The sequence below is a fragment of the Coniophora puteana genome, assembly GCF_000271625.1.
Source record: "Coniophora puteana RWD-64-598 SS2 unplaced genomic scaffold CONPUscaffold_5, whole genome shotgun sequence".
In the NCBI taxonomy this organism is placed as follows: Eukaryota; Fungi; Basidiomycota; class Agaricomycetes; order Boletales; family Coniophoraceae; genus Coniophora; species Coniophora puteana.
The window spans coordinates 1,846,858-1,872,605 of record NW_006913057.1 but is presented as its reverse complement, the minus strand read 5'-3'; the positions used below and the strand labels follow the sequence as shown (position 1 = coordinate 1,872,605).

The window sequence follows — 25,748 nt, the reverse complement described above, 5'->3', positions numbered from 1 at the left end:
AGAATTGCATATATTATTTGATATTTGAGACTGACAGGGCCGGCAGACAACTCATCATTTGACTTATCTCTACCCTTTGTTTCCCCAACTCCCATCCTCTCCCTCCGCACATGGCAGGGCCTACTCAGGCTCTTGGGGCTGGTAAGTATGGCCTTTTGTACGCGTTTCTACTCCTTCGTGCTCAGCGGTGATCTTTTCCAGCGCCTTCTTACGTTTCTGCACGTTCCGCGGACGTAATTTTGTCCGATATACGCCCCACGAAACTCAGCCCAGAAGCGCTCACTTCCATCAACGTCTTCCTCGATGAGTTTCTCTATGCCATCCTTAGCGCTAGCCAAGCCCTCCATACGGCTAAAATTCGTGGAGGCGTCAACAAGATTCTCCCGACAACGCTCGGCAAGGAGGCTGTCCTGGAGGCGGAAATGGAGTTGAGGGCGTATTGGGAACGTAAGGGCGGGAGCCCCGAGCATGGCCCAGAGGAGGGTGACTGGAGCACCCAATGGATGTTCGAGGTTCGCACAATTTTTGCTGCTGTTCGCTTGCAACTGAATCAGAGGTGCCCCAGCTTCTTCGCCTCAAGTGTGAGGGGTACTCGACTCTAAGTGATACCGACGAGAACCCCGACGCGGAGGCTCGTCTATATGAGCGCATGAAGGCTCAGGGTGTCAAACCTCCTCAGCCGTCCGTGCTCGATCCTGCTGCTCTCTATTTAACGGCCATTGTTGAGTGCGTGATCGATTCTTTCGAGCTAGTACTACCGGTTAATGTTGACACTCGTTGCAGAGCTGTATGCGAGTACGTCTTTCGCACTGATCCACTCTCTCCAATGCTTATGCATTCATAGGCATGTCTTGTCTAACGTGGGACGCGTCGCCGCCAGAGACAGCAGCCGCACCGTGTCTAATGCCCACGATCTGTTCACCGCTTTGTGTGAGGATGCCACTATATATGGCCTGTTCAAGAGTATGAAAGGTGCTGTGTACCAGATAATTACCACGGATGCTTATTCTGACCTCTGTCCCAGTTTACGAGCAGATCGAATCTTTCTCCAAGGTCCCTCCCGCTCGTCGTACCAAATCCTTCTCGAAGGATAGTCCTCGCGCACCACCCGTAAGCTTCCAACATTCGCCAGAGTCTCTTCGCAGGGACTCGTCTCTCAATGGCCGACGGTCACAAACGTCCTCCGACCTTCCAGTCCCGCCAGGCCTCATTAGTTCGCCGTCACCCACGCCCTCGGTAGAGAAGGCAAATGGCCCCCTCAAGGGTAATGGGTCGAGTGGTAGAGCTTCCTTTGATAGGGGCTCTCTTAAGGATTCCCGTAACGGACACCACAAGTCTGAGTCGGCTGTCAGCGTTGGAAGGTCATTGCATGGTGGAGCAGCATCACCGACGTCTTCAACTTTCGATGTGCGTGTAATCTCTTCTTCTTGATTTCGTAGTCTTATGTTCTTGACACACAGGAATTTGATGATATGATGCGCTCTGGCACCACGATGAAAGTTTCGTTGACTCCTGATCGATTGAAGACAATGGAGGTGAGCAATGTCGGTACATTAGTCAATTTATCGAATGTAATATTGGAGCAGTCCTTCAACAAGGAGAAAGAAAAGGCTCGTGCACTGAAGACCAACGGCAGGTCCAACGAAAGGCGTCATCCTGGCGTCCCCCCAGTTCCTTCTTTGCCACCTCAAAACTCTATGCCTCCGCGCCAGCTCCGCCACGTTGATTCCATCATTGAAGATGAAGAGGACCCCTCGAGCGCCCAACGTCCTAGACAGCATAGTGTGACTTCAACACCTCTAGCATCTTCCGCACCTACACGCAAACGTTCTGCTTCCAGTGTTGCTACTCCTAAACATACTTCGAGGACCCCGTCTTTCTCAAGCATTGCACCATTCATGAAGCCTTCTTCCTCGAGTGCCACGGTTCCTACCCAGAAGCAGACTGCAGCTAAGGAGATGGATCCAGAGAACCCCAAAACGCAGCGCAAACGTAAAGTCGTCGGCAATTTAGAGGATATGGATATAGATGATATAATGGGAGGATCTGACAAAGAGGATCTGCCGCCCCCACCGCTATCAGCAGTCTCTAAGGGCGAGAAATCTCGAGGTATATCCTCTAATGCAAGAGATCTCATCGACTTCCTGTCCGAAGGTCCACCGGAACCCCCGCAGCCACCGTTCGGCAACGAGAATTTGGTTTCTTTTGATGCCCCGAAGCGCAGCGGTCGCTTGCAAAGAATGATATCCAAGATCACGCTCTCAAGTGACACCCGTGCTCGCTCGGATTCAGATGGGAGAATCTCGCCTCGCAAGGGTTTCGTCACCCCAGACATGCCCTCTTCCCCTGCTGGTACCACCAGGAGCAACATGATTCTTAGTCCTTTGGCAAACAAACCTGTTCTTCCTCGTTACCCCAGGGCCCCTTCGCCCTCCACCGGTTCACAAAGCTCTGGGGATAAGGACAAGGATAGTACGTCACAGGCCAGTCGTTCACGTGCGGCCTCCATGTCTCGTAAACCTGTGCCTCTGTGGGACGGCAACGAGCCTATGCCTGAGTCTGTTGTGGGGACGAAAGACTCCAGCGTCCCGGATGTGTCGTCAATCACAGATCTTTCATCCAAGCCACCAGCCCCTGCCGGTGCTACCATTGCAATACCTGCCAAGCGTACCGATAGTTTGCAGGCCCCACCATCTCAAACACTTACCATTCCCTCTGGGCCTGTCAACGCACCGCAGCGTACGTCCTCGAAGCGTGCTATGGAAAACGGGTCCAAACGGAATGTCGCTCCCAAGCCCGATCCTCAGCTCATCGCAGTCACCGAACACGCCCGCGATATGCATCGCCTTCTCTCCTCCGCTACGAATGCTGAAGAGTGCCGGCTCATTGTTGATATGTTTATGGCGAAATGCAAGATACCTATCGATCCAGTCGACCCCGACGTAGCAGTGGCGCATTCAGAAGATGCTACCATCAACGCCGAGAATGTAGTCGTTGAAGCGTTTCTCGGAGAAAGCCAGCTTGATAGCCCCAATGCGACACCCCCTCCATTGCCCGGCAGGAATCCTGCGCGGGCGGATACGACCCAACCCATCTGATTGCTTCTCATCTATATTCGGAGATATGTTCTGCTTCTTTGCACATATTTATTTTTTCGTGTACCTTGCTTCGTTCGCTCACCACACATGCTTGTTGAGCAGGCTAGTCCCCACATTCGTTTTGTCTTTGGGCGTCCTTCTATCCTTGATACCATTATTAGCTATGTATTCCCTGTAATGATGTGGTTCCAGTACAGTATGCCGTTCAGCTTTTGACATCTATAACTATGATACTTCCACTGAGACGGCAATGCCCATGGCGGCGAGCTCTGCGCAGAGGTATCTGAAGACATAGGGAACGGCAATGACATCGAGGTCGCCGCCTTTTGAGGTGCTACCAAGAACGTGCGAGGGTGGTATTGCGACTCTGAGATCAGCGTGGTTATGTGCTGGGCGCCCCGACGCCAACGCCTCGCGTGCTCGCTCGTCTTCTTCTTCGGCGGCGGCACGGCAGACTCTGCAATACTCTCCACCCGGCCCTGTCGCGCGGAGCTTGCCCGATGTCGAGGCTTCACCCAGGCTGACATCGTCGTATCCGAGGGAGATCAGGCTACCACACGTCCGACAGACCCAGGCAGTTGAGTAGTCGGAACAGTTCATCAGGCGGTCTTGGAGGAGGAAGGATGTTCCGTGCGCGATCAGGGCGTCACGCTCCATCTCACCGAAACGGATACCACCAGCGCGCTTGCGACCCTGTTACAAATACGTTGATTTTGAAGACATGAATTGCGAGGAGAATAGACAAAGCCAGAACGCACCTTAACGGGTTGACGAGTAACTTGGTCGACTGGACCTGTCGTTCGGACTTGGAACTTGTCGAGCACCATGTGTCGCAGGCGCTGGTAGTATACCACACCGATGTAAATGTCGGCGGCGAATTCCTGGCCAGTGATACCAGAATACATGGGCTCGTTGCCGTAGTAGTTGTACCCTGCGGCAAGCAGCTGGTCACCGAAGTACGAGATGGCAGTGTCCTCTTCAGAAAACCTTAACATTACATGTCAGCGAAAAATGAGGAGGCTGCCTGCAGATGTCAACTCACTGAAAAGGCGTCGCATCCTGAGCGAGGCCATGCATAGCTCCGGCCTTGCCAGCCATACTCTCTACTAACATACCGATAGTCATTCGACTTGGGAACGCATGCGGGTTGATGATGACATCTGGCTGCATGCCGCTCTCGGTGAAGGGCATGTCTACGGCGGGCCACTTTTGTGAGCAGACACCCTTCTGGCCGTGTCGTGACGAGAACTTGTCGCCAATGACAGGAGAACGTGTTATGCGCAAGGTGACTTGGATTTTCTGGAGTTCACTGTCTCCAGCATCTGCGCCTATCATACAATAGCGGCGCGTTAGCACGGATACGACATCCATAACGCTGTGATAGACCCACCTATGACGCGCACCGTGTCGACAATTGCCTGCTCATCGCCCTTGTACTTGACGAACTTTGTCCTCCCGGTATTATCATCGACATACGCAGCAAGCGGATCACCAGCATTGAGCTTGGCCCCAATGATTGGAAGACCATCCTGGTCAACAAAGTTGCAGCAAGCGTGCTGCTTATCTCCCAGTGTAGTGTTGATCTCGTACCCGAGGCCGAAATGAAGAGTAGGCGCCGAGGTAGCCTTGGAGGCACCGCGCATATCCTTCAGGTCGACTATCGAGGATTTGTAGACGGTACCGTATCCGAAACCTCGCTCATGGGCAGACTTGTTCAAAATCATGGCGTCCTCCATATCGTAGCCAGTGTACGAGATGACGGCGACGATGGCGTTCGTGCCGTTGGGGTAGGCATCCATGGCGTAGGTGTTGTGCAACCGTGGTCGCACGATGGGTGTTTGCCCTGTTTGCAAGCGGTAGAGCTTGTTGTCGGTACGGTGCTGCATCACTGTTGATGGAGTGCCCATGGTTTGTTTACCCATCTAGAGAACCCTAAGTGATATGAAACCGTAGAAGTAAGTGTCATTTACCTGGCACTGATAGATATTTCGGGGACTCTGAGAGCGTGTCAGCAGAGCTATTAGCCATAGAAAACCCACGTACTTGGTTGAAATCCGAGAAGGGGGTTAAATTTGCCAAGATCGAAAGGAAATTCGTGGGTGCATGTTCGACATGTGTAGATACATCCGGCTCAATCTCGCTGGGCTGAATAGCAATATCCATGTACACCTGCTCGAACGAACCTATCTGGTCGGCCTTTCCGTTCAGTAAATACTTCACCGGCCGCATCATCCTTGCCCGTGTTGAAAACAGGAATAAACCAGGGTATTGTCCACCCCTCGACTCTGGCACGAAGCCAATCTCAAGGTCCATGGGGACCTGGTGCTGGCCCTCGGTCTTCCAGAACCGCAGGTTGCCCGCGAGTTGACGGGCAACCGATGGCCGAGCCCAACCAATCACCCGGCCGTCAAGCTGTACGCAGAGGTTCTTTCTGCCGTCGATAGACGCAGAAAATGCTTGTGTCATACCATGGGCGACTAGCAGGGCTGGAATGTGTGCGACTGCCAAAGGGGAGGTGACGATGCGACATGTTCGCGAAAGATGATTGAGGAGACCACATGGCGAACCATCGGGAGTGTGGACAGGGCACAGAAAACCCCATGCTTCGGGAAGCAATTTTCTGACGGTTGTCGTTTTGAGTTCAGCAAAGAAGGCACCACGGTGAATGGAACGAAAATGAGAGATGTAACGAAGCCAATTCAGCTTTTCGGCAACGATAGTGAAACCGGATGCTTGCTGCAAGTCAAGTCCCGAGGGAGAGATGAGGTTGCCTGTGGCTAGGAAATTTGCCATCTTGGCACCAATGTCCCAGTTCACTTTATTGATGACCTTCGTTATGTAGCGTTCTGTGAAGATGCTTTAACGGTTATGATCAAGGTTACGCAATAGACTTACTGTCAATAAAATCCACCGGCGGTTCTGATCTTCGGACGTCAATGTTTATTTGATTGCGTACTGCATTTAAGCCCTCTTCCAGTCTTTCTTTGATGATCATGCCATATAGGTATCCTGGAAGGAGCACCTCTTGGTGCTGAGGCGAATCAGGATTATCCCCGCAGCAAGCACCGGAGACCAGAGCATAAAGCTTGCGAAGCATGAAGCTATCACAACTGTGAGCACGGTAACTTCAGGTTCCTCTATGAATTCAACGTACATTAACATACGGAACTTGTCCCTTGCCGAATCTGCGTGGACGAGAACCATCTTCTGAAGCAACCAAACACCGAGTGCCTTGTTAGTCCAGTCTTCTGGCAAACCTAAGACGACGCGGAATTTGTCGCCCAGATATTCAAGACATTGCTCGCCGGTGTACAGGGCGAATCGCTTAAAGCTGCGCAGAAGCAGCTCGACGCGGTCGGACAGAAAAGTGTTATCAAAGTCTTGCATCATGAGATGCTCAAAGATCTCTTTGTCAGAGGCGCCAATGAGAGCCTTGAGGATAAGCATGACTGGAATCACATATTCTTGCTTTCGCCAGCTGAAGCGTAACATTGCGCTCCCGTTGGCAAGGTAGTGGAGCGTATTTGTAGCGCTCGTCTGGTCTGGTCGGACACAGCGGATTTGAACTGCATGCTGAGTATATGATGGCCCTCTGTTCGTGAAAGACGGGCGGATAAGGGAGATGACATGATTTCGTCTTGGGAGGATGAGGTAGCGAATAAGACGTTCGTTGCCGTTGATGATAAAGTAGCCGCCGAATTCTTCGGGCTCTTCGTGTCGGCGGACAAGCTCTGAAGACGGTAATGATCGAAGGTTACACCGCACAGACTGTATTTTGACGTCAACTTGGTGCTTTGGATAAGAAAGTACTTGACACCGACCCGGACCATGATTGGCACTAGACCACAATCTCGCATTATGCTCTGGGTTGGCTCCTCGCCATTTATTCTCCAACAAATTTTGGCTTGCATACGACCTCGATAAGATACTAAGCGTTCACGAGCCTATAAATCTATATATGAGCATTGAAGGGATACTAACAATGAATGACAAGGAGATTCTGTCACTCTCAATCTCAGATGGCATGCTCACCTCTGAGGGATAAACTCGACGTTCAGTGCTCCATGTATCCTTGTCGGTTACACGAGGTGCTGATAATGATACATCCTCAATCCAAACTATCGTGGTTAGAGATTAGCTCACAAGAAACAGGTTATGCGTACAACTTACTGCTCAAGCGGTTTCCCCATCCTGTCTGGCCACTTTCAGTGCCTATCTGACCAGTCCCATCGAAAACAACCCTTTCTCCGATGTCTTTGACGGCGAGAGATAACAGGCCACGTCCGTCCCCGTCGCCCTTTGGGAGGCCTGAGTCGTCGAAGAGGGCATTGAATGATTCGAGAAGCGGAGTGACGAACTCGTTGAGGATTGGGTAGGTAGATGTTTTTTGGTCTGGGTTTCGAAATGCATCTTCGCGCGCTAGGGTATCAAAAGTGGGCTTGCGACTTGGCCCTGCCGATCCGTCTGGCATGTCGACGATTTTATGTTTTTTGGGCGAGTTTCCTCGAGCTTTAAACTGTAGCTCCTGACCAGCTGCTAGATTTTTGGCACAGCCACCACACTATCATCGGTCTCGCGTGGAAAAAATGACCATAAACGCGCTGTCTGAGTTTGTACGGTTTCCAACTCCGCGTCCTACCTCCTTTCTCGCACCGCTGTCGTCCACGACGGCGAGCTCCTCGTCGCTCTCGCCCCTCTCCAGAAAATGTTTGGAAACAACACCGTGCAGTCTACGTGGGGGCAGACGCAGCCGCAACAGAACCAGCAGCAGGGGCCCTCCGCGTTTGGTCAGCCCAGCAACAATGCGTTCGGAGCCGGTGGAGGTAAGTCATCATTCATCTGCCTTGCTGTTGACGATGCGGCACGCGAATCCTAACAAAGCATCATCAACAGCCTTTGGTTCAAGCACACCCTCTACCTTTGGCCAACCACAACAACCACAGCAGCAGGCAAACCCCATGTTTGGTGGTCTAGGAAGCACCCCCGGCAACACGGGCACATCTGGCTTTGGTATGTTTGTTTATTGTCCTCTATTCGTCTCTCCTCATTTCTTGTAGGTACTTTCGGGAACAACAGCGCGAGCACCTCTGCCTTTGGAGCACCCAAACCTACCACTGGCTTTGGCGGTTTTGGGGGCGGAGGTTCGACGTTCGGTTCGGGAACGAATGCGTTTGGGACAAACAACCCGGCTGGGACGTCGGGTTCGAACGTGTTCGGGTCTAACAGTGGCCCTCCAAACGCCTTTGGTGGAGGTGGTGGAATGTTCGGACAGAACAAGCCTACGACGGGTTTTGGTGTTACCACAGGTGAGCGACAAAGTATTCCTTCCATGATCAGCGCTGACATTCATTGCAGCGAATACCTCATCCGGACCGTCCGATAGCGTGCCACCAGTGACGACAGGGTCTTCGAATCCCCCGTTCAACGTGTTCACTGAGAAGGATGGAACCACTTCCACCATGCTGCAGTATCAGGCCATCACGGCCATGCCCGCCTACCGTGGCACATCTTTTGAGGAGATCCGCGTGCAGGATTACCAACAAGGGCGGAAAACCGCGGGAGCGTTTGGACAGTCATCGTTTGGCGCGCCCGCAGCCGGGTCACAGCCCACGGGCGCCTTTGGCCAGCCTGCAACAGGGTCTTCGATCTTCGGCGGCAGCGGCGGCGGCGGCGGAAACGCGTTCGGCAGCACGCCGAATAACCAGCCAGCCACTGGAGCAGGGTTTGGTGGGTTTGGTCAGAACACTGGTTCGACAGGTGGCAGCATGTTTGGTGGCGGTGGCACGTCGACCTTTGGTCAGCCTCAACAACAACAATCATCTGGGTTTGGCGGCTTCGGCCAGAACCAGCAGCAGCAGCAGCCGCAACAACAGCAACAACAACAGCCAGGCGCCGGCACTGGCAGCATCTTTGGTTCGACCACCACCAACCCTGCATTCAGTCAGCCAAACAAACCTACAACTGGCTTTGGCACTTTTGGTGGCGGCGCTGGTGAGTTCTTCGAACTATAAATCTCCATTGTGTTCTAATTATATCTATTAGCTGGCAATACTTTTGGAAACAATCCGTCAACAAACGCTTTTGGTCAACCTGCCAACACCGGTACTACTGGCTCGAGTATATTTGGACAGCCTCAGCAAAATCAAGGCACTAATACCTTTGGTGGCTTTGGCGCGAATAACAATAACGCTGCCAAACCTTCAATCTTTGGCCAGCCAGCCCAAGCAAACACAACTACTACTGGCTTCGGCGGTGGCGGCGGCCTTTTTGGAAACCCTCAACAGAACCAACAGCAAGGGCAGCAACCTGCAACAGGTGGGGGGCTGTTTGGGGGCAACGCTGGTGGTGGTTTATTCGGCCAACAGAACCAACAGAACCAACAGCAACCAAACCAGCAACAGCCGGGTGGTCGTACGTCGTCGTTCATATCTAAACTACATACACTCACAGTTTACCAGTTTTTGGAAACACTCAGACAACTCAGCCTTCCGGTGGCCTGTTTGGCAATACGAGCGGAGGAGGATTGTTTGGTAATAACAACCAGCAAAATCAACAGCCTGCGCAAACAAGCAGTCTATTCGGTCAGAAGCCAGCTGGCGCAGCCGCAGGTGGAGGCCTCTTTGGTGGCTTTGGTGCCAATACAAACAACACCACGCAAGGTACTGGCCAGCAGACCAACCTCTGGGGACAGCCATCGGGACAGGCGACAACGCAGCAGCCTGCATCGACGAATGCGTTTGGCACGTCGCTCTTCGGTAGTAAGCCCCCTGGCGCCCCGAATACCTCAACCTCGAACACTGGCTTTGGCAATTCGCTGTTCGGCGGTGGGCTCGGCCAATCAACCAACCTGAACGCATCCTCTGCCGCTCCAGTTCAGGGCAGTCTCACTGCGTCTATTGCCGAGCCGATCAACAACAGCATGCCCATCTTCTCTCTTCTCCCTCCTGGACCTCGCTCGGTCACTCTCGACCAACAACCCAAAAAGAAGCCGGGCTTCTTTGTCGATGTCCCGACGCGCTCTCCCGTCCCACGCCTCCAGCTAGGTTACGCCCCTGCAAACTCGAAGTTGCGAGGTTTCGGCGCTTCTACCGCAGGAGCCCAAGGCAACAACCAGTTCTCCAGCAGCCTACTGCCAAACGGGAAGTCCAACGCTCTGTCGTTAAGCAAGATTGAAGGCAGAGCATCTCCGGGGCCAGATTCTCTGTTCGGCCGTAGCTCGAGTCCTGCGCTCGGCAGCGGGCCCAGACAGAGCGTAAAGAAACTTGTGCTGGACAAGAAGGTCGAACCATCGGACCTCTTCACCAGGAGTGCATCGCCAGCTGCCCGTTCGAGCCCAGGCAAAGTACTGTTCAACCCCGCCCTCAGCCAGGCCGCCCGGGAGAAGGAGATCGCACGAGAAAAAGACGCGCTCGTGGCTGTTAGCGGACCGCAGAACGACGCAGCACCAACGAAGAAGTCCCTCAACCGGTTCTCTGCTCCCGGTACGAGCAGCGCTGTCAATGAGGACAAGTTAGAACCCGCTAAGCTAAAGCACGGAGACTACTGGGTCAAGCCGGACCTGAAAGACCTTGTGCACGTCGGCTACGAGCAGCTTGTCGCATTCGAGGGGCTCATCGTCGGGCGGATCGGCTACGGCGAGATCCACTTCCTCGAGCCAGTCGATCTGACGAACCTGAGCCGACTGGGCTCGCTGCTGGGCGAGGTCGTGCGGTTCGACGAGAAGGAGTGCAGCGTGTACCCGGACAGCGACGATGTCGACAAGCCCACTCCGGGATCGGGCCTGAACGTGCGTGCGAGGATCATTCTGGAGAACTGCTGGACGGTGGACAAGGCGACGAGAGAGCCGATCAAGGACGAGAAGCACCCTGCCGCGGTGAAGCACCTGAAGCGGCTGAAGGGCATGCGGGACACGCACTTTGAGAGCTTTGATATCAAGAACGGGAGGTGGACGTTTACTGTGGACCACTTCTAAAGCGTACCGTTTTGTTGTGTCCGTCTACCCAGTGGCTTCTCCCTCCCTCCCTCCTTGTATCTCCGTTCGTCTCCTCCATTCCACGCTGTGATTACGCCTATGCCTTTGTGAAGTCGTTTTGTTTTTGCATAATTTCTTTTGTCTTTAGTGAATATATACGTAGCTAGTTGTAAGTAGATATGCCACTGCAACAATTGCGAGGAATGTAATGAAGCTAGCTTTCCCATACTTTGAGATTCCATTTGGGTCCGATAGATGCGAAGCAGGTATGTCGTCACTCTGACACACTCCCCGAGTGGGACCGCAGGATGAGTGCGCAACAATATTTATAGTCCTCCGCCAGACCTTACTTCGCCATAATACACCATGAAGGCAGGGCTGACTCCTCTATTCTACTCATTATCTGACCATATGAATTACGTAGATTGTCTCCGAGTCCGAGCTCAAGGAGCACAACAACGCCACCATAAAAGGCGCCGTCGAGGGTGCAGCGCTAGGCTCTGCCATCGCCCTCCCGTCGTTTTGGTTGCTCAACAAGCGGTGGCCGTACTACCGCCAGCTCCCGCTCCCACTCAAGGCTTTCGGCGCGGTCATCGTCATCGCCCCCCTTATTTCTATTCGCGCGGAGCACGCTGGGCTCGAGTACGAGCGGTCAAAATGGTGAGTATGACCAGCAGTATACTCCTCCGTCGTCCTCACGCATATGGTTGATGTAATATTCAGGACTGGAGTGGGCAAGATGGAGATCGACCGGCAGGCTGAGGAGGAGAACCGGCGCTGGGCATCGCTCGGCATGAAGGACAAGGCCGCGGAGTGGGCTGCGAACCACCAGCTGAGTGTGATCAGCGGCACCTGGGCGCTCTCGGTTGCAGCGATCGGGAGCTACATCATGAAAGACCCGTGAGTGGCTTGACTAGTCTTGATGCAGTTAAGTGCTCGGAATGGATTGATTAATATGAACGTTGCGAAACGAATAGCTTGCAGACGACGCCGCAGAAGGTACGCATACATTGCACTCCTCCTGAGCCATCCACCTCTGCTTTCCGATTTCTGACTGATAGGGGCTCTTATAGGTTGTTCAAGTCCGTGTGTGGGCTCAAGGCATCACCATTGGAGTATTGATTGCCGCCGCCGTGTTCACTCATGCACAGCGGAGGGAAGCGGCTGCCAACAAAACGGTAAGTCTCATCGCATTCATACGCCACATCGTTGTGTTTGTGCTATTCCCGGTTCGAAGCTAACGCCGCCCCATGACGGGGTCATCTGCAGAAGAACAACGACCATACCTGGGCCCATGTGGTAAGTGTCTGAATGGAGTGATGGTTTGAACTATAATGACAGCAGGATTGATCATCCAACTTCGCAGATTGAGGAGCAGCAGCGGGCCAAGGAGAATGCTAAAGCAGAGTAGAATGGGCCACTGATTGGTGTGCACTGAAGACCCAAGTTGTAGGCTACCATGTAATGTTAGATTGTACCTTTGTATTTATAGTTTGCGAACTGATAATTCGATACGGTACCATTGGATCAAAAGTACCGTCCCATTTCATTCTTGTCAGACTGAATGATGCTGGCATGGGTGAGGGCTCAGGCAGAATCTATATCCAATAAGGCTAAGTAAGGAATTAAGACACAACGAAGGTCGGACACCAGGATATGGGATAAGTAAGTGTAAGTGGTATTCGTCACGAGTACGAACTGTGCCTTGATAGATAGATATACGCTTTTAAGCCTGGCCGTAGAAGCGCCACGCGAAGTATGCGCCGAGAAGAGTGAGAGGGACAAAGTACATCAAGCTAGAGGGGCGGTGATTAGCATCTAATCGACCAGGAATGTATGGAGTACGTACTTTGACCCCTGCTCAACGGCATGGGAGGCAGCGTTGTTAGCCTGGCTAGAGCGACCCGTCTTGAACTTGGCAGCCTGAAACAATGTCGAGGACGGAAGGATACGGATAAGGCGGAATGACGTACGTCTTCCTTGCTGAACTCGCCGACGAGCATGGGAGGGAGGAGCTCCCGGGCCTCGTCAGAGTGGCCGACGTCCTCGAATGCCTCGGTGGCATCCTTACCTGTCATCGTTTGGGGGTCAGTCGCGTGTCACGAGGACGAGCAGGGTGTACATACCAGCCTCAGCCAAGATCACCTCGTCGCCTCCAGGGTGCTACACAGTCATAAGGTCAAGCAGTAGGGCGATGTTACGTGTGCTATGTACCTCGTCAAGGAACTTGGAGACGTCGTAGACTGATTGTTCGTTGTCAACAAATGAGGCAATAAATGAGGACCGGGTATCGGGAACGAACCTTTGTCGTGAATGAGGACGTAGAGGTTGTCCTTCTTGGTGTGGGCCTGGAGCTCTTCGTAGGAGACGACCTTGGACATGTTTGGAGGAGGTAGTCGGAAGACGGAGGGAGTCTGGGGAGAGCAAAAGAGAGAGAAATGGGGAGGAGCAAGAAGAGTCTGTGCTTCGCGTCTATCGGACGCTGAGTTGCAACATGGCCATATAAAATGTTTACCGGATTCCCACGCAAACCTTCCACGTAAACCGGGGCTACTGGCAGGTCCATGGATAGCCCGGCATCACGCTCGCTGCCTTGACTAAACGGCCCGTGAAGCTGCAGCAGAGGCTCTTTTAAATACACACATCGGACGACTCGGAATGTTTAACCCCATGACGGTTGCAGTATTATGATATATGAAGCTACAGTGTGAGATAAGACAAAAAAGTCAAAGCAAGGAGGATGTCTGCCAAAGTTTAGTACTCGAATGACCACGGGTACCTCTGCAGAACAGATAGACATTCAAGCGTGGACTAGGTAAAGAGTTCCTCTTCCACTGGCACCAGTAAAGAGACGAAAGCAGAGAAAGCCATGTCTCTAGGCATAGGTGAGTGGGTACGCGAAAATCGCGATCTCCAGACGAGGAGGTTGTCGTTGGCCTCGGGCATCGGTCGGGGTCGTAACTTGCTCGGGAACGGTCGGGCCAATCAGAATTGGGGGATTTGAAACGTCGCCTGCGCTGCGATCAACGCAGACAGCGCGAGGAGACGGACACGATTGGGATCAGGGGGGCGGTATATATATGGGATTAATTTTTTCTAAGCTCCGCTCGAAAATGCGGCAGTAGGAATTGTGGGAGAATCAACGACGCGTGCGCACGCTCTTCTCCTCCAAGCTCCGCGCCTGAGCTTGAATCCCCCCCTCTCCTCGTCATGGCCTACGTCGACGAGCACGCCGACATCCTCGGCGGGCCAATCCTCCAGAATCCCAACACTGGGCTCTGGCTCTACTGGTCTTACATCCCCTTCTGGATTCGCCTCTTTCTCCTCGCCAGCCTAGGATCTCTTGCTGTCTACTGCTACCTTCGCATCCGCGAAACTATCATCAAGTACCAGGAACTTAACTACAGAAAGTACGCTCTCAACCCTTTTGCAGCACATGTCTCCGCATTTCTGACACATTTCTTGCTTACAGGGCTTCAAGACGCAAACACGGAATCTCCGACAATGACCACCGCCCATTCGCTGTCGCCTACCGCGCGGCCATGCGCGCTCGAGCTGAGCGTGAGGCCCAGGAACGGAGGGCATCCATTGGCGTTGAGGCACCTAGTAAACAACAGCAACAACAACAACAACAACAGCCTGTTTCGGGTCCTACTCGGAATGCGATTGGCGATGCACACAGCATTATTAGGCAGAGACTAATGAATCAGGGTGAGCGCTTTCATTTCACTTAATTTGACTTTGGGCCCTTAACCTCGTGCTAGACAAACCTCGTCTTCCTCCCGCACTCCGGTCTTCCATTCCGGTCACCGAACCCCCCAGAAAGCGGCAAGTTTACTTTGCGGACGATACGCCTCCTTCGCGCAGAACTCCCGCCATGCCTGCGGCCTGGACGTCCCCTCAGAAGCAAGGTGGTCGCCACCTGGCAAGGCACAATGCGGCTATGACGAGAGATGGTATCCGGCCCGAAAAACGATCCTGGACAGGTGAAGATGATGTCAATGACGGCGCAAAGAGGTCTCGCGTGGTTAGTCAACCATCCTTTGACGATGATGACTCCCGTGGCTCGTATGAACGGAGCGATGAACAGCTAGCTCGCGGCTCCAAGCGTGGCCTTCACGTCGATGGTGATGACCATGACTACAGCACCCGGGACAAACGCCGTCGCAATGAGTCCGTTGAAGAGATGGACGATGGTGACGAAGTGACGGATATGCCCATGGACGAAGATGAAGCAGACCAGGTATCAGACTTGCGCGCAGTCAGTCGTGGCAGAAAACGTGATCGCGCAGAGGCAGGGTCTACCTTTGGTGGTGACGAAGAAGAGGACGGTCCATACGTCAACGGCAAATCATCTCGTCAGGCGAAGCGTCGTAGTCTCACCCAACGCAAGTTGGAGGCTAGTCAAAGGGGTACGAAGCGTGATCGTAACGGCTGGTCTCCCGAGAGCGAAGACGAGTTCGAAGTTAAGGGCAAAGGAAGAAGTCGTTCGCATAAGAAGAGAGGAAAGCGTGCTCAGTCACCTTCGGAGGAAGTACCGAGTGATGTCTCCATGGATTCACTGGTCTCCACGGATCCGCTATGCAAGGGTCGCAAGGTTGGCGAACAATGGGAATCGAAGGGCGTTCAGTACAAGGTTGCCGACAATGGCCAACGTCTCAGGCTTACGCTGGTTAAAAAGGCACGGAGCAAATACGTTATGGTATGTAAAACGTGGACATTTTAGAGAGTGCTAGCTAACTTGCTTTGCTCAGCCGGAAGACTCTCAGCACCCAGATCGCAACGCTAACATGCATGTCTACGTGGAGACCTGGCTCACAGAGGAACAGTACAAGGATGCCGAAAAACGCCACGATCTTGTATCGCAAGACGCTCCTCAGCCCTCATCGGCGTCCCAAGCCTCCGCAAATGCCTCTGGATCTCCTGCCAAGGTCGGCAAAAGCTTGCTCTGGGACCTGACGAAGGACAGTGCCGTACCAAAGAGGTCCCTCAGGCAGTCGATCGCTTCTGATGTGGGTCTCCGCGCCAATCCGTTCCAGCAATCTCCTGCGGTCGGTGGACGCCGTGTCGGCCTGTCCCATATATTCCCATTGAACGGAGCATTGAACAGCCCCACTCATTTTCGCTCACTTTCGAAGTGGGAAAAGCAAGAAATGGAGGCAGCAGCCATGGCTAGAATACGCGAAAGGATGCGAGATGAGAAGCCCCAGCCTGCTGCACCGCCTGCGCCAGTGCCACCCTCCGCCGCTGCACCGTCTTCGGAGGTGAAACCTGCTCCTCCTGCTATCACCTTCACCGCGCCTACACCGTCTGCATCAATCACCGAGTTTGGAAAACCTGAGAACAGTGTTGAGGCTAAACCAGCAGAGATCAAACCCCCGGCTGGCTTCTCCTTTGGTCAAACCTCTGCTACGGCTCAACCAAAGGCGGAGAACATGCCAGCCATAATGCCTGCTCCACCATCGAATTTTGGTATCCCGGCACCTTCAGCGACTACACCTGCGCCGTCCACGCTCATGTTTGGAGTGCCGCCCGCGAAAGAGCAGAGCGCCCAGCCGTCTCCAGCTCCTCGCTCCGCAGGCCCAGCAGTCACACAACAGACGTCTTTTGCGCCTGCTGCTGCGGCTCCGCCCACGTTCTCATTTGGTCAGCCTAGCAAACCATCGACGCCGGCGGCTTCCAACCCCCCTGCGCTTGGCTTTGGTGCCCCGACCACGGCTACTCCTGCAGTGACTGATTCAAATGCCCCCAAATTCTCCTTTGGGGCTCCCGCCTCCACTCCTGCAAGCATCACTCCAGGTTCAGGCGAACAAAAACAGCTTGATGCAGCTCCAGCGTCCCAGCCTCCTTCAGCTTTCGGTTTCCCTTCCTCTGGTGCTCCTAAGCCAACATTGGGCGGCTTCGGCAAGCCTCCTGCCTCGGGCACTACTTCCGCTCAGGCCGGCAACTCTACTCAGCCGACCTCGATGTTTGGTGCTGCTGCCGTTACTACCCCTGCTGCAGCTGACAATGACAAGATGGATAGTAGTTCTCCACCCAAGTTCAACTTTGGCGCGGTGGCTCCTAAGGCTCCTGCCCCTACTCCCAATGTTGAATCAATGTCGTCGATGATATCCGCGGGTGCTTCTCAGGATGCTGCCAAGCAGACAACGCCTGTATTCTCCTTCAACGGCGCGCCTGCCACTGCTGCGCCCAAGGTCACGTTTGGTCAACAGTCGTCAGCCGATAAGGGAAAGACGGCCATGGCTATTGAAGCGAAACCAGCGGAAGCTGACAAGCCCAAGTTCTCCTTCGGTCAACCAGGAGGCATGGGGACGTCTTCAGCGCCGTCTCCCCTCGGTGCCACTGCCACATCTTCGCAGTCGCAGCCTTCCGGCTTCTCGTTCGGAGGTGGATCAACGACCAACGCGTTTGGCTCGAGTGACAACAAGGCCAAGACTTCGGCACCCGTTTCTATGTTTGGTGCTGCGAGCAATGCGAACAAGCCCGATGGTCAGACCGCTGCTGCCACGAGTGGACCTTCTGCGTTCGGGTTCGGAAGCGGAGCAGCTCCCAGCGCCTTTGGGCAGACTGGCGCTTCCCCCGCGACGACGCCTGCAGCTGCTTTCGGTCAAAATGGTGCTTCCGCCATGACACCTACCACTGCCTTTGGGCAGACTAGTACTTCCGCTGCGACAACGCCGACCAATGCTTTCGGGCAGAATGGTGCTTCCGCCATGACGATGCCTACCACCGCTTTTGGGCAAACTTCCACTCCTGGAGGTACCAATGCCCCTACTCCGGCGACGCAGGCCCAGAACGTTTTTACCTTTGGCGCTCCCAAGGCTAGTCCAAACACCCCGGCTGCAGCTGCGCCTGCTGCTAACGGGTTCACCTTCGGTGCTTCCAAGCCAGCCGCGGATGCTACCAAGCCTTCACCATTCGGCGCTGCCCCTTCTGCGGCAATGTTCACGTTCGGCAAGCAGCCTGAGAGTAACACGTCGACGACGAACGGTAGCGCTGCTCCCACCACTCCATCTTCGGCCACCACGCCCTTCACCTTCGGCAAGCCATCCACCGCCCCCACCACGTTCACATTTGGCGCACCCTCCAATGGCACATCCGGCGGTGGCATGTTCACCTTTGGCCAGCAAAAGTAGATCTCCCACCCTTGGGGCCTCAGATGATATAGGCCTCGCGTAATATAAGCATGACCGATATCGGCATGGACCACCCGCATACTTACCTAGTAATATCTGCACCAACTGTACAGTAGACACGTTTGCCTTTTCTTTTTTTTTTGCGCATGTAGTTGGAGTTTCCTGGCGCCCTTATCTGGTGCCTTCTTGTTCATGTTTTGCTCGTTTTGTCCGCGGTTTTCGATCGAGTCTTGCAATCAATGTACTGGCGCAGTGGATACCCGAGCGCACCCTCCATATTTTTTGGCTCCATGAGTGGCATCACTCCCTCCTGCGTCTGGGTACAAAACAGTGACAAAGGCAAGTCCAGCAGCAAACTATGAGGTCCTCGGTTCTACACATCCTCGCAATGTCAACTCACAGATTGATTCGTTTTGAAACACATGCATGGTGGTAATATATGACGTTACATTTTACAAATCATTTGGCAGTCAGTTATAAGAGACCAACCCTCCGAAGACGAAGATATTCTTCCACGGACGGAATAAAGTAGGGTGGGTAAAAAGTAAAGACAGTAGGTAAATATGTACTAATGAGGGCGCACACTAAATTAGTGAAGGAAGCGTCCACACCGAAGTTTGATGTGACAAAGGACGAGCATAATTGCAAACGTCGTGGAAAACGGCAGACACGGCCAAGGCACGTTGTCGGCCGACAAACATTCCGTGCAAACTGAGTACTGGGGTCGTAACGGCTTTTTTGGGTGATGCTGAAAACGGAAGAGGGATCTGAGTCGTATGGGGCAACGGTAACAGTAGTCGGTCGCAACATGAGATGGATGACAGGATACGAGGCTTGAGAAAAGGATTACAAAGTGACGCGCTCATAGGAGGGATGGAGAGAGGTTAGGACATGGAGGGCGGGAGGAAACATGAGTGTCCTGATATCGACATTTAAGTAGTAAGGGGGGTTACGTCTAGAAGGGTATACCTGGTGCTCAGCACGGGGGTGACTCGGCTGCGGCGAGGGGGAAGGAAACGACAGACCATACAAGATTTCCAACTTGACCGCGCGCGCATTATAATTAGTCGTACACTTTTCCACATGCGAACCCAGCCCGGGTGACACACCACCGGGCCATTCCAGACAAAGGCGAAATCGTCACAGATGGCAACTCATGCCATATCATCGTCGACGCCATTTCTCAGTCGGCCAGCGTAGCGGCCTGCGAAACCTTCCGCGTCTTCAGGGTCAAATTCGTCCACGCCGTCTTCATCGACAACGGCCTCTTCCTCATCCTCATAACCAGAGGATCCGCCGATGACGCCCATAGGTGTGACAACGCTCTCCCCGCCGGAGTATGTGAAGCCACGGAAGTTCTCCTGCACGCTGTTCGTGAGTGGAGAACCGGCCACCTCACGCTTCTTCTTCTTCTTGCCAATCTCAATGCCTTTGCCCGTAGACCCATTGGGGCTCGAGCCTGCACCGACACCTGGTGGAAGCTCCGTTGGGCTGAGGGGAGCTGACCGTTCGCTGCCGAGAGGTCCATTTGGGGTATGTGCGAAGCCTGAACCACCCACGCTTGCGCTCATGGTCCAATTTTCGCTTGGGTCTTCCTCATCGAGGTGGATGTCGAGATCCATGTCGCCAACATCAGCTGTCGTGAACTCGGGGTCAAAGTTTGCCGTACTCTCATCGGATTCAACGACGGGCTTGAACGGTGGGGTAACCTGCTTAAGGAGCAGAGCGCTCCAGTCGATCGCAGCAAAGAAGGGGTGCTCCTTGAGCTCGGCAGCGTCGTTTCGAGCACCAAGACGATGTTTGGGATTCCGGTTGAGAAGCTGTGCAAATGCATATACAGCAGATGAAGTGACGAGGTAAAAGGAGTTAAGATTAGTTTACTCCGGAGCAGTAGACAGGCGGATCACACATACCCCTTTGACGAACATCTTGCCATCCTCGCTGATGACGTTCCTCGGGAAGCGGATTTTACCGAAACAGATGTTCTTGTACATTTGTTGCGTATCTTCCGCGTAGAATGGACTCCAGCCACAGCACATCTCAAACAGAAGCACGCCGAGACTCCAGAAGTCCACGAGCTTGCTGTAACCATGTTCGTCGAGGAGCACCTCGGGCGCGAGGTATTCAGTTGTACCGCAGAATGTCGTCGTCAGTTCATCAGGCTGAAGGCCAGCTTTCGAGAGACCGAAATCGCATAGTGCGACGTGTCCTGTCGCGTCAAGTAAGATGTTCTCAGGTTTCAGGTCACTGTGCATATGATGATTAGGCGAGGATTTCATACGGGTAAAATGAGCTAGTGACCCACCGATAAACGATATTATATTTATGGAGATGTTCGAGAGCGAGCACTAGCTCGGCGATGTAGAATCGGGCACGTTCCTCGCTGAAACGGGTTTCTTTCTGCAAGTGCCAGAAAAGTTCACCGCCAGACTTGAAGTCGGTAACAAGGTAAAGATCGGAATCCGTCTGGAACGAGAACTTGAGGCCAACGAGGAAAGGGCTTTCAAGGGACCGCTGGAGAATATGTCGTTCGCCAATGGTATGTGCGACCTCCTTCTTGGCGACGATCTCCTTCTTCGAGAGCACCTTCATGGCGTATATCCGCTTAGTGTCCCGCTTCCGTACTTGGAACACCTTGCCAAATGTCCCGCGTCCGATGAGCTTCAAGAACTCGAAGTCGCGAGGAGTCAACGTGCGCCTTGTCTGCGAGTAAAAGTAAGTCATAGCCGTTCACATAATCGAGGAAAGAGAAGCAATGGGAACGCAGGGTGCGAGGAGAGAATCATTATTCCATCAGGCCCATATACCTGGGGAAGTCACGTGTGTTCCCCGAGCAAAGTCTGGGGTTTCCGTGTAATGGCACTGTCTCAGAGTAAATGCCTCCGGTCGCCCGCAGCAATTGCTATCCTCGGATTGCCAACTGTGTGTACAGCGGACGCAGGGTCCCCTGGCTGCCCTCCCGTCTCTTGGCGAAGTAGAACGGCTGAAGCCGGAATGGGGAAAACACGGCATGACGGAGAAAAGACCAAAACAGAACTGGGCAAAACGAAGCAAATCGCACCTTGCACTGCTCGAACGTGACCTGGACGCGTATTTCCCCGGTAACATCCTCGCTCTCGAACGGCCGGAGCCTAAGAGGGTGCAAAAAGTGGTCAGCATCCGATATTATCAGTGCCTATCGCGGAGACAGCCGCCCTAGCGGCAACTCCGATTTAAGACGAAAAAGCTCAAAGGGGGGTTTAGGATGCAAAGCAACGTGGAGGACGATGAGAGACGCGGGATAGATTGGGAAGGTGAATTGCCAGAAGTCGGTTTTGGATGAGAAAAGAAGGAGCGAGGATTCCTGAAACCTGGGGAAGAGAACTTACTTGTGCCACTGGTCAACCGTGTGATCGTGTACAAGGACAGGCTTAATCTGCACTGTACCAAGGAAGCCCAATTCCTCGACTGCCCGGTCGTAGATATTGAGATAGATGAGGGATTCCTCGGAGGTAACATCGCTAGAGGTGGATCTATCAGAAACCAACCCTGTCTTTGTAAGCGACAGAGACGAAGGGCTCACAAGGTCACTTCGTGTTTCCAGACGGGGCTGTGGGCCGAAAGACGACCAAATAAACCATTGGCCGCCGATGGTGGGGGCTGTAGCAATGATGTTTGAGTGGGCGAAATCCCCTTTGTAGAGGTGCCTGCGCCGTTGGCAACGTCATTCGCGGTCTTGACGCCTGGGCGAGTGGTGATAGCGCTAAGTGCGCTAAGAGCATTGGAGGAATTCGTTCTTGAGAGGGTGGTGGCCGTGCCCTTGACCTCCTTGTCCATCTCATCGGTGGGATCTCTCGAGACGAACTCGTTCTGTTCGAATTGAACGACAACGTAGGGTCGACTGTTGGAAGACGAGACATTGATTCCACGTCCGTTTATAAGTTTGACATGGATTTGTCCCTTTGAGATGCCTACGGGCTGTGACTGAGAGGAAGCGGACGATGAGCTCGATGAGGGGGATTGACGAGTCGGGGCAGTGGAAGGGGCCGAGAGGTTGCTAGTTGCTGAGGTGCGGGTAGAGGAGGTAGAGGAGGACGAGGGGCTTGTCTTGGTCTGCATCTGGGCCTTGGGGGAGTTGGGAGACGGGTTCGAGGCGTTCTTTTCCTTCTTCTTGAGGGAGAAGTCTGGGGCATGAAGAGAGATCTGCGTGGTTGGAATGCGAGCCGCGAAGGCACCGGTCGGAGGCGTTAAGGGGCCTACTGTCGGCGGGAGATCGGTAGTGGCCGGCGGTTGGCCGGTCTGGAGAAGATGATGCTGGACAAAGGGCGATGGCGAGTGTGCGCTCCCGCTTGGGGATGAAAGGATGGGTGTGAGGAGGGTGGGTGTCTGCATGCCGCTGGCCGAGGTGGACATGCTCCCGCTCCGGTCCGCCGTACTGGAGTTCTGGCCTGGGGGGACATCGAATGGGTTCGGACGCTCGCGGCCATCCGGATTAACGCGGGGGGTCAGCTGATCGGCGATGATGGACGGCCATAGTTTGATCATGGCTTTGGGGATAGCGAATAGGTTGACTGAGGAGGAGCGAGATGAGGAAGTAGATGAAGGGAGAGAGGAAGAGGGTGAGGTCTCTGGGGGGAAAGCGTCGGACGTAGTAGATGCGACGAGTGGAGCGTTATGGCTCATCGTTGGATGAATTGGCAGAATGTGGAGTGTGCCTTATTAGAATGTCTGAACCGATCCACGGGGATGGAAAAGATGGAAATAAAGAGCCGCCCGCGCCCCAACAGTCGACGAGGAGAGAGAACAAGAGAGAGAGAAAGAGAGAGCAAGAACGGATGGCAGCCAGGCTAGTGGGTGTCTCGCCCCTCGACTGTCGGTCTATATTATTTCTCCCAACCCATGTCCATTTGCCGACATGATGCAAGCAATATTATAATATTTGCATCCACCACGCTCTAGATCTGTCATAAGAGCTTGCTCTACCAAGTTTAATCCGCCGATGCGGCATAATCATCCGTATCATCCCTTTCCCTCGTACTCGCCATATGCATCTAACTCGCATCGCTCGACAGCTCACTGACTCGGAGCTCACTGCAGCTGAAGCGCTGAAGTCCTGTGAGTTGGACTATGATCACGATGTCTCCTCCTGATCTCGCTCCCTCTCCGCCCGGTCAGCTGCCTCAGCTAGATATCCTCGCCCCACCCGCAGCAGGTCCATTCCACCTCCAATCATCCCTCCCAACAGCACCGCTCGACTCCCGACCCTCCCCCGTAGTCCATCTAATTTATTCCCGGCACCACACAATAGACCAATTCACGTCCAAATTCCAATACCACCCAGAGGGTACCCCCCCGAAAATAGGACAATTAGCAATTAAATCATGACCCGTCCAGAAAATTTGCACTCACACACCGCCGCAAACACGCCAGCCGTACCGAGACCAGCACCGGACTCGCGCACCTCCTCCCAGGGCTTTCCCAGTCGTTCAATACCGTCCTCGATCACGACCCAGACCAGCCCTATCAGCCCGAGTCGCAGCGCGTCCACCCCTCCGGTCTTGAGTGCCGCCGCCATTCGCCGGTAATTCTTCGTCTTGTTGTACAAATACCATCCTCGAATGGTCGTCGGTGGCCGGTGCGCATTTTCAGCCAGAAAGCGCAACCCAGCGAGCCGCGAGCCCCGTACAGCGCCGATGAGCGAGCCGACGCCCGCCGCTGACATGGGCAGAATAAAGTACCGCGACGCTACATACGGCGTGATGTCGATGGGCTCCGAGCCCGAGTCCTGCAATGAGTCGGCCGCGGTGCTGTCTGAAGAAGACATCACGCGTCTTGAGTTTGTTAGGTGCTGTTTATGGTTAGGAAGAAGGCGCCCATTGGTTGCGCGTGCCACGACGCCGGCGGCGCGCGTCCGCGTGGAATTGGCTTTTGACCAGTCCCGACCGACAGCTTGACTTTGTTGTTCGATGCCTTCGGGCGCGCTCTTTCTTTCAAACGGAATAGAGAATAATGTGACATATAACTCAGAATCATTTCATATCAATATTTTCCGGGATAGGTTTTAAGAGTCCTCATCAATGATTTGTCTTCCGGCACAACACCGGCCAGCACCAGCGCCGAAAAAAATCAAGGTCGATTGAAATGCATCCATCCCGATTCATTAGCCGGCGCAGCACGCCACGCCAAATGCACGCCAATCACTTGAACTATCTTGTCTCCGTGATTTATGCCATCTGTATCATGATCAGGCACCGTTCATGCCGACGCGGCCGAGGAGAAATTCGCTGGGGTGTATTTCCGCGTTGCATTCGTCTTACGTCGTTTTTTGGGGAGGCGGAGGCGGAGGATTGGGCAAAACGGAGAGGCGATGGCGATGTGGTCGCGACAGCGAATCAGCGCCGCAATTCATGCACGGCAGTCTCGAATCTTTAGCCAGAACCCCCAAAAACGTTCCATCAGTGTAGTTTTCAAGACCGAGCGTCAACGGGGAAAAGGAGTGCCCCTTTGTCGTAGGCGTTTTCTGCCACTAATCAAAGCCCGAGGGGTACAAGAGAAAGGCTAGACCATCTGTATGTAGATCATTCAGATTTGTCCAACTTGCGTGACCTTTACGACCAGGTACGGTCACGGTGCTGACTCAAAGGTTCAACGTTCAACGTTCAAGCACAATAGACAACAATAGAGATGGTGTATGATGGACTTCCTAGTCGCCCAGATCAGGTGTTGCAGTACACCTTTCTCCTGGACTTAGTTGAGTAAATTAATAAACTTAGATGGTTATCGCATTTTCAGCCTCGCAAAGGGCGTCAAATGAATGAGGAAGGCTATCAGACCGAGCACATCGGGGTGACGTCCTCGACGTTATATTCGAGGGGGACCCATAAGGAATTGACGAACCTCTAGAGCGAACCTTTACGGCGGTATGACGGCATGCAGCAATAACAGTAGGTCACGAGGACAGAATGAAGGTGAATGATTGTGGCCTTTCCGGACAGAGTCCGCTCGATGCACGTATTACCGCGGGCGAGTTGGGGTGCAAGAACGATAAGGCATGTGGCCAAGGCAGGCCGTCGCATTGTGAGTTCATGTTGCAGATAACGCGCCTGGAGCTCGATGCGAACATTGCAAAGATATGCTTCGAAGAGACAGAAAGCCCAAGGTTGGACTGCACTTGACAAACAGATGTTTGAAACACTCTATAGATTTCATGGGCAGTCAGCAGAAGTGTTATCAATACCAAGCGCATCCTGGATTGTTAGTAAATCGTTGCGGAATGCCTTGAAAAAAATGCGGGCTACAAGGGTCAAACCGGACCAGGACGAAAAACACGTTTCGTCACGACGAGCTCCCGAGCGTCAATCACCGAGATGCTCAAAAGTACACACATCGAGAGTAATGGGACTGGAGTTGCACTAGGGAAGCCTTTGAGCGCGACGACGGCAAGAGTGGACTGCCATTCGATTTGATCGATGCGCTGTTTGTCGTCGACTTTGTTTGTGTATTGGCCAGCGTGGTCGGTTTGGATCTTGTTTTACCGTGTCTTCCACCCTTTGTCCCCCC

The 25,748-nt window shown here is 53.6% G+C and overlaps 7 protein-coding genes across 7 annotated transcripts; 3 read left to right on the top strand and 4 right to left on the bottom strand.

The window, feature by feature from the left end:
* Positions 1 to 200: 200 nt before the first annotated feature.
* Positions 201 to 1,094, top strand: CONPUDRAFT_54680 (uncharacterized protein; the record flags this gene model as incomplete). Its single annotated transcript, XM_007769224.1, has 4 exons — positions 201 to 512; positions 566 to 726; positions 784 to 795; positions 845 to 1,094. Coding segments are annotated over 4 exons (735 nt in total), but the record flags the coding sequence as incomplete, so codon positions are not given.
* Positions 1,095 to 1,609: 515 nt separating this feature from the next.
* Positions 1,610 to 7,643, bottom strand: CONPUDRAFT_164888 (beta and beta-prime subunits of DNA dependent RNA-polymerase). The gene is made up of 11 exons (XM_007769801.1): positions 7,269 to 7,643; positions 7,131 to 7,216; positions 6,920 to 7,042; positions 6,253 to 6,866; positions 5,994 to 6,199; positions 5,142 to 5,944; positions 5,069 to 5,095; positions 4,489 to 5,020; positions 4,141 to 4,426; positions 3,857 to 4,085; positions 1,610 to 3,791 (listed from the first exon to the last, which is right to left on the bottom strand). The coding sequence occupies exons 1-11, from the start codon at positions 7,567 to 7,569 to the stop codon at positions 3,324 to 3,326; spliced, it is 3,675 nt and encodes a 1,224-aa protein (XP_007767991.1). The 5' UTR covers positions 7,570 to 7,643; the 3' UTR covers positions 1,610 to 3,323.
* Positions 7,644 to 7,733: 90 nt separating this feature from the next.
* Positions 7,734 to 11,295, top strand: CONPUDRAFT_136791 (uncharacterized protein). Its single transcript, XM_007769800.1, has 6 exons — positions 7,734 to 7,921; positions 7,992 to 8,108; positions 8,156 to 8,404; positions 8,454 to 9,089; positions 9,141 to 9,509; positions 9,557 to 11,295. The coding sequence occupies exons 1-6, from the start codon at positions 7,804 to 7,806 to the stop codon at positions 11,068 to 11,070; spliced, it is 3,003 nt and encodes a 1,000-aa protein (XP_007767990.1). The 5' UTR covers positions 7,734 to 7,803; the 3' UTR covers positions 11,071 to 11,295.
* Positions 11,296 to 11,367: 72 nt separating this feature from the next.
* On the top strand, positions 11,368 to 12,835 carry CONPUDRAFT_103225 (mitochondrion protein). The gene is made up of 7 exons (XM_007769799.1): positions 11,368 to 11,442; positions 11,495 to 11,730; positions 11,794 to 11,970; positions 12,048 to 12,069; positions 12,144 to 12,248; positions 12,340 to 12,369; positions 12,437 to 12,835. Exons 1-7 carry the CDS (start codon positions 11,437 to 11,439, stop codon positions 12,479 to 12,481), a joined length of 621 nt encoding a protein of 206 aa, XP_007767989.1. The 5' UTR covers positions 11,368 to 11,436; the 3' UTR covers positions 12,482 to 12,835.
* CONPUDRAFT_41025 (cytochrome b5) lies at positions 12,809 to 13,451 on the bottom strand (the record flags this gene model as incomplete). The annotated part of the gene is made up of 6 exons (XM_007769116.1): positions 12,809 to 12,866; positions 12,920 to 12,993; positions 13,044 to 13,141; positions 13,197 to 13,233; positions 13,285 to 13,313; positions 13,373 to 13,451. Coding segments are annotated over 6 exons (375 nt in total), but the record flags the coding sequence as incomplete, so codon positions are not given.
* A 5,912-nt stretch (positions 13,452 to 19,363) lies between these two features.
* On the bottom strand, positions 19,364 to 22,307 carry CONPUDRAFT_53780 (Pkinase-domain-containing protein; the record flags this gene model as incomplete). The annotated part of the gene is made up of 6 exons (XM_007769141.1): positions 19,364 to 20,029; positions 20,123 to 20,456; positions 20,515 to 20,912; positions 21,271 to 21,340; positions 21,578 to 21,709; positions 21,772 to 22,307. 6 exons carry the CDS (start codon positions 22,305 to 22,307, stop codon positions 19,364 to 19,366), a joined length of 2,136 nt encoding a protein of 711 aa, XP_007767331.1.
* Positions 22,308 to 23,685: 1,378 nt separating this feature from the next.
* Positions 23,686 to 23,937, bottom strand: CONPUDRAFT_34342 (uncharacterized protein; the record flags this gene model as incomplete). Its single annotated transcript, XM_007769107.1, has 1 exon — positions 23,686 to 23,937. A coding segment is annotated over one exon (252 nt), but the record flags the coding sequence as incomplete, so codon positions are not given.
* Between the last annotated feature and the right edge of the window lie 1,811 nt (positions 23,938 to 25,748).